The sequence below is a fragment of the Sesamum indicum genome, linkage group LG6 (genome assembly GCF_026168435.1).
Source record: "Sesamum indicum cultivar Baizhima isolate 11 linkage group LG6, ASM2616843v1, whole genome shotgun sequence".
NCBI lineage: Eukaryota > Viridiplantae > Streptophyta > Magnoliopsida > Lamiales > Pedaliaceae > Sesamum > Sesamum indicum.
In genome coordinates, this window is record NC_142662.1 from 26,629,570 (window position 1) to 26,638,464 (window position 8,895).

The 8,895-nt window shown below is 33.2% G+C and overlaps 2 protein-coding genes across 4 annotated transcripts; both read right to left on the bottom strand.

Annotated features, from left to right (window-relative positions):
• Positions 1-807: 807 nt before the first annotated feature.
• LOC105163221 (auxin-binding protein T92) lies at positions 808-3,314 on the bottom strand. 3 transcript variants are annotated; one of them, XR_016066180.1, is made up of 6 exons: positions 2,850-3,314; positions 2,352-2,458; positions 1,857-2,060; positions 1,640-1,707; positions 1,368-1,533; positions 808-1,188 (listed from the first exon to the last, which is right to left on the bottom strand). XR_016066180.1 is itself a non-coding variant. In XM_011081488.3 (5 exons), the coding sequence occupies exons 1-5, from the start codon at positions 2,926-2,928 to the stop codon at positions 1,425-1,427; spliced, it is 567 nt and encodes a 188-aa protein (XP_011079790.2). In that variant the 5' UTR covers positions 2,929-3,314; the 3' UTR covers positions 808-1,424. The 3 variants fall into 3 exon arrangements, 1 of the variants encoding a protein (XP_011079790.2); XR_847893.3 differs by having other exon boundaries at positions 1,337-1,533; XM_011081488.3 differs by having other exon boundaries at positions 808-1,533.
• Positions 3,315-3,677: 363 nt separating this feature from the next.
• Positions 3,678-6,173, bottom strand: RPH1 (resistance to phytophthora 1). Its single transcript, XM_011081490.3, has 4 exons — positions 5,791-6,173; positions 4,719-4,929; positions 4,123-4,292; positions 3,678-4,028 (listed from the first exon to the last, which is right to left on the bottom strand). The coding sequence occupies exons 1-4, from the start codon at positions 6,070-6,072 to the stop codon at positions 4,002-4,004; spliced, it is 690 nt and encodes a 229-aa protein (XP_011079792.1). The 5' UTR covers positions 6,073-6,173; the 3' UTR covers positions 3,678-4,001.
• Between the last annotated feature and the right edge of the window lie 2,722 nt (positions 6,174-8,895).

Genomic DNA, 8,895 nt, shown 5'->3' on the forward strand with positions numbered 1-8,895 from the left:
GAGATAACCACAAAATAATGAATCTAATAATTAATTATATATTTTTATTTGTATGTAAAATTTTGAGTTTATTATATTAAATAAAATTTAACAATATTATAAGACTATCCCAAAAAACATCAAAATTATTAATATTTTATTAGAAATAAAATATAAAAAAACCAATGAGTCATTGTATGAGATGACAACTCCCCATAAACCATTTTATAATAATATTCTAAATAAGCCTAGCATATAACGAGGACAAATCTCAACTTAAGATGGGACCCACAACATGTTTACAGACAACCAAATCATTTATTTAGGATTAAATTCTGAAATATTAAAATTATCACACAATAAGACAAATCAATCATTATTTAAAAAGATCCCCAACAACTTCTTGCCCCCCTAAATTATTAGCAACTTTCATAAGTTTTTATAATCATTTTAGTTTTTCTTTAAAGAAAACAAGTTGGTTAGCAAGTCCTCCTCAACACACTCTATTAAACAATTGCTTAGCCTTCGGGGTGATGAAGAAGTAGAAGAAATATATACACCACGTGAGACTCGCCAAAACATATATGCTGGGCAACTAATGCTGGGCTGCGTTTACTTCAAGTGATTAGCTTGAGTATTATACATTTAATTCAAATTTATCCTATTACCTATTTAATCGAACAATGGGGAGTATTAACTACCTTAGACTTCATTATTACAACAGCAGTCATCATGGAAGTTGTCAATCTGAGTGTCCCTTTGAATCTTGACATACATGAGATGCTTGGTGCAGAGTTTTATGTTATTGATGGAGCTGAGAAAGAAGAATGTCAACAAAACTGAGATGATTATTCAGAGCATATTGCCAAAGAGTTTGTCAGTGTTGGTAGGACAGTACAGTAGCTTTGGAACCACCATTCATGTACACAATGGTTGAAGCATCAGTTGTTGTCTTAACTAAGATTAAATTTCACACTGATTACATGTAAGAACATGTCATGTATCCCCCTGATCAGTGAAACCAAGGTTCAAGTTAGTAGCAAGGTTGGCAGATTGATCTTGTGCCTCCAAAATGGCGTGGCTTAAGACAAGCTCCAGCACCAATTCTAAGCCACAGGGTTAGGTTGATACAGGGTCTTTGTAAGACAAGATCTCCACACCTTGGCCATGCTCAGATTGCTCGACCAATTGTTAGCTCTTCTTCATTAACTGGTAATAATTGAACACAACATCAGACCTAAGAAAATCGTGAGCCCTCCAAGTAATTGACCAGCATCTCACACCGACACACAAAATATAGGTTTTTTCTGTACAGATATGAAGAGTCTCAAAGCACATAACATATTTGATGACATACAGAATGTCCGCTTCTTGACCTCTCTACGTACTAGAAAAGATCAAATGTACTGAGCTTTTTAGTCCAAGTTCCCCAAATGAGTTGTATATCAAAGCTCGTCTTTCGTTGCACGAGTTTGGTAACATTTTTCATCCCAGAAGATGGGAAATTTCAATTTGGCAGCAGTGTGTGGCATGAACCAATCATCGTATATGAACCTGAAATCAAACACCAGTAGCTTGGTGACAAGACCGTTGCTCTTTCTTCTGCCACAGAGGAGAATACAGTATATCTTACAAGAGAAAAAGAAGGCGAACGGCTTACAATTTCATTGGTGGTCGGGATATGACAACTAGAACTTGTAAATCCTCTTGTTCATTTGTGTTCCAGACCTGCATATAGCAGAAAGCCACATTCGTCAAAACCCAAATGCAGTCAAAATCGTTATCACCTGTCATAAATGAAGGGAGATTAAGGTCTATTACAGCGTGTTGAGGTTGTATCTAAATCATCGATCAAGAAAGAATATCAGCCACTGTACCTGATGAACATCATCAACAGGAATATGAAATGTACTATTTGTGAAGATCGGGTACGCTTGTGGAGTTCCAGGATGGTTTTGATCTGAATTAGAGACGAGATACAGAGTCCCACTACCCTTTACAACCACAAAGATTTCCTCGCAAGAGTGCCTGTGAATTGGTGTTGCAGCTCCTGAAGCAATTGTTTGAAGCCATACCTCAACCTGTCACGAACTGCAGCAACCTTAATTATCCAAAAACAATAAGAAAATGCACAAGTGCTAGAGACTCGATGAAGATATGATGAGACAAATACAAAGGAAACCTATTCTTTCTTTGGTTTTGAACAAAAACAAGATTCACTATCAATGTTGTTTGGGATTTGATGTTTGGAAAGAAATAGGATGCAGTAATAGAATCTTATCTTTCATTACCACACCGTTGAACATGTCTAACAAGTAGATGAAATTCACAATTTTCCAAATACAGTTGCAGTTAACTTGGAAGCTTTTTACCTCCTTTAGACCGTGCATGAGTGAACCGGCAACAGTCGTATGAGATAAGCCAGGGATACCATAGCTGTCCTGTCCCTCCTCACTGATATTCCGCACTATATCAACTCCTGTATTATAGTGCAAAAACAAAGGGTTTAATGTAATTTAAACCCTATAATATTGCAAATGAGCAACAACAAAATCCTTGGACAAGCTAAGCTGTTTCATTTTATGAAATATACGAGTAAATTACTGCATTTCAAAAAAAATATAAAGAGGTAAATTGCTATTTATTTTTATAGGTTTAATTTGCTCGTTTGTCATACGAGAGGATTGCTTGCATTTTTTCCCAAAACAAACAATAAAATCATTAACTTCAGCAAAAATAGGTAAAATAATTTGAGGAAGCACCACTATACTTCTTTAAAAAATGAATGACGTCTAGCAATGCAGTCACACACACACACACACACACACACACACACACACACACAAAAGCAGAATTAACTGAAAACTGACCGTGGTTTGCACAGTGGGAAGCGTCGGTCGTGGCTGAAAATAAGAGGGCTGTCAAGAAAATGAGCCATTGACAGTCCATTATCTTCCAATGGTTTGCTCAGTCTACTGAAATATTACTTTCTGTTTCTATGGTTCTGTCTGCTCAAACATCGAGTAGCTGATTTATCCTCTGGCACATCACAAATGTCGACAAGCATTCTTAAGAAGGGGACCAGCAAAGCGTGTATTTCCCTATGATGCGTTTCCGATCATCGAAGGTTGTACGTCGGGAGTTAACGGGCTTGGAAATAAGCTCAAAATCTGCACAAAAAGTGCCGAACTTGACGAGCGTGAATAGTCCAACGATCAAGTGAGAAGGATATAGTCCCACTGTACGAACAACGTCTGCGCTGTTTTAGATGCACCCGTGTGTCGCCAATCTCACTTTTTCCACTGACCTGTGTCCTTCAAGCCCAGTTCGGTTGGGCTTCCAATCGGTCTCAACTGGGTAAGAATCCGCTTGGGCCTTGGGCTAACTGCTCTGTGCCCAATTGGCCTTTTCAATGTTTAAGCCCACATCACAGTAGTTCATACAATTCATTCTAGATTCAGACATTGATCTGATCAGTAGTTGTATGTGTTAGTAATAGCGATTGGAGATAGAAAATTGTGAAAAGAAAAGAACATGGAAATTTTGGTGTCAACCTTTCTTCTGTGATATGAAGTTGAAGGAAAGTGGATCAACTTACCCTTCCCTCCTTTCACGGTATTAGAAGTTGGTTGTTCAGGTATTGAAAAATCATTGCATTGTGTTCAGATGCTAACGAACCATAGGTACCTGTTCAGAAATGCGACAACCTCAAAGATAAACCTCTCACAGGGTATAATTCTTTAGTACAACAAGAATTTGTGTTCTTCCTTTCTATATCACATCAATGTTTCTCAAACATCTGGCAAAGGGCATATATAAATAAAATGTTACAATCAAAGGCCAGCTGAAAACATCATTATGTGGCATTTTCCATCTTGCCCAGATAAACCAGCCAATATGTCGTCTAACGTCGAGTTAACCTATTCTTGGCTCAAGGTATGGAGGTATCCAGGATATTTGAGACGCTAGCTCGTCAACGGGTCGAACCAACATATACTCTCCCCATCCACAATGTATAAATGCTACTCTTTCTGTGAAAGCCATCCAAGCTGCCCAGAAAAGATAGTAACAAACTAAATAATCATAATAATAATGATGAAGGCTGAAACAGGAAAGGATGTGAATTGCTAATGATATGTATACCTTCCACGCATACATCCCAAAAAAGGCTATGGTATCTGCAGACCAAACTACTGCAAACGATTTCAAGAAAAATGGGATTATGACGTTAAGTAATGGAATAAGGAGGAAGAGATAATTGAGGGCTTCTTTCTCGTTCTTGGAGCAGTCCCGTGCACGAAGAGAAGGAATAGCTGAAACAGCAAATATTTTCTTTATCAAAGTGGAAGACAAATATCACTCAAATGCCAATAGCTTTTAAATAACGAACCAAGTATATTTGGCAGGACACTAAAATTGTTCACAAAGATCTACCATTAATAACGACATGAAACAAGAATTTCGACAAAGTTTTGAGTTGTTTAATGAAATAATTGCTCATAAGTCAATGTCTGAGCCATCTTAAGTCCCAAATCACATATTTTTAATTCAGAACAGAAAGGATACTATATCAAGCTAAATTATATATATCTTTTTTTAGTTTCTCCTATCTTCAACTGTCTTTCAGTAGCATCCAAGAATCCTGGAGGAAATATGTGCAACACAACCACGAGTGCCTAAAAATTGATGCCTGATACAGAACTAATATAGTTTCTAATGAGAAATGAAGCGTTGCTTACTGAACATCCATATCGACCACATGCCCATTAGTCTCCATATGTCTGGTTCATTTGAGGGAAATATGAGATTGAAAGAGAGAGCTCCGCCAACTAATAGAGAGGCATATCCTTGAACCTCAAAAACAGTGTATAAAACAGTGCCTGGTACGGCAGGATTTTTGCTTGCAGTGGAAGCTCTCGGTGCAAAGGTTGCAGCAGTCTTTTGGACCACCTGTGAAAGAGTGATGCATACAGATTAATAACCACAGAAGCAAGGACTGGGCTCCTCCAACATTAGGTGACTAACGTGTGCTACTTACCAATTCCAATTAATAATGTAATGAATACCAATACAGGAAAGTCGTTCATACTGCGAATAAGACAAAGATGAAAATCTAATGACATGACATATAGATGCCACAATGTCATGTACAGAGAACTGAGAACTAGCCCGAATATGAAACCGAAGAACTGTGACCTGAGAAATAAGCAAGATAATCATAGTTGTGTCAACATTAATGTGAATAACCATAGAAGCATAGTATACTCATCTAATAAATTTCTTCTCGAAGTTGTCCGTATTCTTGCACGTTAGTCTACGTAGTAAACAATCCCCTCTTGCCCACAAAATCAATGTTTCTGCAAATCAATGCCCTAGTTTTTGCAAGTTAAACCATATATATGTACATTATTTTTCATGAATTGCATCTATATCATACAAGCTGAACTTTTATACTACTATGTTATCAACAGATTAGTACTAACAAGCAGTTTTATAGTCAACCTAAATTATTTCGTTATATGTACCGACACAAATTCTCATTTGTGCCTAATGCTGCATGCTGACATGTAACCAGGACATCTATCTGAATTATATGCATAGACCAATAAATAGAGGGGCTTTTCTTGAAATCTTACAACAATGTCCTACAGATGAAAAATCAATTCACACACTTAATCAATAACCAAAACCCAGTCTCCATTTGCTTAATCTATCATCAAACAAGGACAGACAGCACTGAAAAACACAAACTGAAACATAACACATAGACCCACTAGAAATCAGAAAATAAAAAATAAAAAAAAAACTCGCCTTTTTAAGATCTTTGTCGAGTGCTGGAGCAGCGGATGTCGGCCCACTTGAAATCTTGCTGGTTTCTTGAGTTTCTCTTTCTTTCACGGGTTCTTGATCAAGGTCTTTCTCAGACCATTTTTCTGTTTCTGTCTCTAGCTCATTTGAACTAGCTCGAATTCTGAAACCTCTGAATTGAAACCCGGTCCTGATTTGTGCAAGATTTCTGGGAAACAAACACTGGGTCGGAGGAAACCTTGAAACTTGACCACTGCAGAGAGACGTTGAAGCTAGAGCAGCCATCTTTGTTCAACGTTGTTGTAATGGGAGTTGATAACTTCTGTAAGGTGAGAGGAGTTCCGCGGTTGGAACATGGAACCGGACATTCTTCTCCATTACGACGTCGTGTTGGGTTGATGGAAGGTAACATAAAGATTATGTTTGGATTAATGTTTTGGGTGTTTTTGTTTTTGTGTTTTGGAGATAGAGAGAGAAAAATAGAGATGAGTAAGTATGTGTTTTGAGATAGATGGTATGTTTGGATTTGTGTTTTGATATAATATAAAATATTATAAAATAAGTGGTGTAGGTTTGATGTTGGGATTTGGGAGACAGGAGTTACTGTTCATTGTCAAATCATGTCTTTTAATATACATATGTGTATGTATATATTATTTTGTTTGTTAGTGAAATATAATATATATATTTATGTTAAGTAATTTTTTTTATTGAGGCATTTCTTTTTATATTTTAAATAATAATTCTAATTTAATACATAATTAAGTACATTGTAGTATTGTCTCCAAAATAATTTTGTTAGACTTTATCTTTGGAATGAAAAAACATAATATATAAAATTTAAATAAAAAATTTAGAATTAAGTATGTATTATTGGTATATTGTCCTCAATTTTCAAATTTCTCAAATATTTCATTGAAATAGGAAAAATTATGAGTACAAAAGATTAAATGGTCTAAATTGAAAAAAATTGTAATCAAGCGTTAAATGCACTATATAACATGTTCAAAATACATTAATTAGACTTTTATAATACATTAATTAGACTTTTATATATAAACTGATAAATTTTAATAGACAATTGAAGTAATAAAAATACGAATTAGGTATATAATACTGATATATTATCAGTAGTATATGCAACTGCTATAATTTTTCCGTTAGGTAGAAAAAATTTTAAATATTTTGACCAAGTAGCATTGATAGTAAATATATTTATATCAATAGTTTCATAAATTAATAATTATTTTTTAGTAGTAATTATTAATTATATTTTACATATATTATATATTAAATAGTATATAATACATATAATACAAATAATACAAATAATTTAAAAAAAACAATTAAAAAAAGGAGAGAGAAGAAAGAAGAAAGAAGAAAGAAAACAAAGAGAAAAAGCTAACAGAAAAGAAATGAGAGAGAGAGAGAAGAAATCCAAAAATAAGAAAGAGAGAAGAAAGAGAAAAAAAAAAAAAAACCAAAATTTACTTCACTCCTAGTGAAGGTGTGGAGACACAAAACCAAACAAAGTTTTCACTATGTTTGCTTTCAATTTTGTTTTATCTCTGAGATGGGCCAAAACATGGACAATGTTTGCCTTGATTTGTTTTGGAAGTTTTGGTGGTGTTTTGAGATGTTTTGAAACAGTGCCTCTTTTGTTTTTTATCAAAATAAATCTACACCTACAAATAAAAAAATTATATTCATACTCATACATATATATAAATATATATAAAAGAGACATGATTTGACAATGAACAGTAATTTTTGTCTCCTACTAAACAACATCAAACATATCATACTTATTTTATATTATTTCCAAAAACAAATCCAAACATACACACTATCTCTAACACATTCTTATTTATCTTTGTTTTTCTCTCTCTATCTCCAAAAAGTATATCAAAACAAGTTAAAAATGAAACCAAACATAATGTTTGTGTTTTGGCCCATCTCTAAAATGGGCCAAAACACAAAACCAAACATAGAGAAAGTTTTCACTTCTTGCAAGAAAATCCTTGATATAATTTCCAAAAATATCCAAGAAAAAATTTGTATATCCACAAAAACACATTCTTTTTTGTTGATTTATTTCAATCCATAAGGATTAATGTAAATATATACTTTCTAGCTATTTATATTATTAATTAAGTGTGAATTTAGAGTGACTATTTTGATTGTTATAATATGCATGAACTAAATATCCTGAAATATATTTATTTATTTTATAAAATAAATTTCACTTTTTTCATTCGAATTTATTAATAAAGGTTTATTTATAAACATTGTAAATTAGTTCATCTTATCGATTATAATTAGTTATTCATTTTATTTTTACTTTCTTTTATTTAATTTAAATAATAAATTTAAAGTGTCCATATATATCGAGTGTGTTTTAATTATCAATATATATACAATTATGTAATTAATATCCATGTTTGAAGATAGTTATGTGGCGTAGGGGTTATTTTTAAGATTTTAAAAGTTTACACGAATGTCCCAAGTCTTTCATCGATACCAAAGCATGTCAAAAAAATTTGCCTCTTATATTCTGCTCATATTGACCCCATCGAGATTCTATTGTGTACGATCATCTTTGGATTAATGATTCACATGAAATCATATAATTCGTGATTTTTATAATTATTAGAATTTAGTTGTAAAAAAAATCTGACATGAAAAGTTAATTGAAAGTAAATGTAATTTTTTATTTAATTTTTTTTATTAATATTAATAAATTCGGTGAATTTTGATTAATAAAAAGATCTATTGATTTGAAAAAATCAACTGTAGGAGTAATAAATATAATTTTTTAAATTATAAAAAATTCATGTATAATTATATCAAATTTTAAGGAAAAAAGAGTATAATCATTCTTTCAATTTAAGTCAAAACTCACAAAAAAAAAAAAAGAAAAAAACTAAAAAAAGAAAGAAAATCACCCGACCCAAAGGCCCAATACTGCCAAATGACAAGAATAGCCGTCAAAGGTTGACGTTTCCTTATTTGGAAAATCAAACAAAATGACAAGAATACCCATCAAAAAGCGCATGCTTTCTTATATGGAAAATTAAGCGAAAAGACAAGAATACCCATGAAGAAACG

Coding starts and splice junctions, on each gene's coding strand:
- LOC105163221 (XM_011081488.3), bottom strand. CDS start 2,928: ATGGACTGTCAATGGCTCATTTTCTTGACAGCCCTCTTATTTTCAGCC. Junction 2,459..2,849: donor TTCCCACTGTGCAAACCACG/GTCAGTTTTCAG, acceptor ACTATAATACAG/GAGTTGATATAGTGCGGAAT. Junction 2,061..2,351: donor TCATGCACGGTCTAAAGGAG/GTAAAAAGCTTC, acceptor AGTTCGTGACAG/GTTGAGGTATGGCTTCAAAC.
- RPH1 (XM_011081490.3), bottom strand. CDS start 6,072: ATGGCTGCTCTAGCTTCAACGTCTCTCTGCAGTGGTCAAGTTTCAAGG. Junction 4,930..5,790: donor TCGACAAAGATCTTAAAAAG/GCGAGTTTTTTT, acceptor ACTCTTTCACAG/GTGGTCCAAAAGACTGCTGC. Junction 4,029..4,122: donor TTGGGATGTATGCGTGGAAG/GTATACATATCA, acceptor TTTTCTGGGCAG/CTTGGATGGCTTTCACAGAA.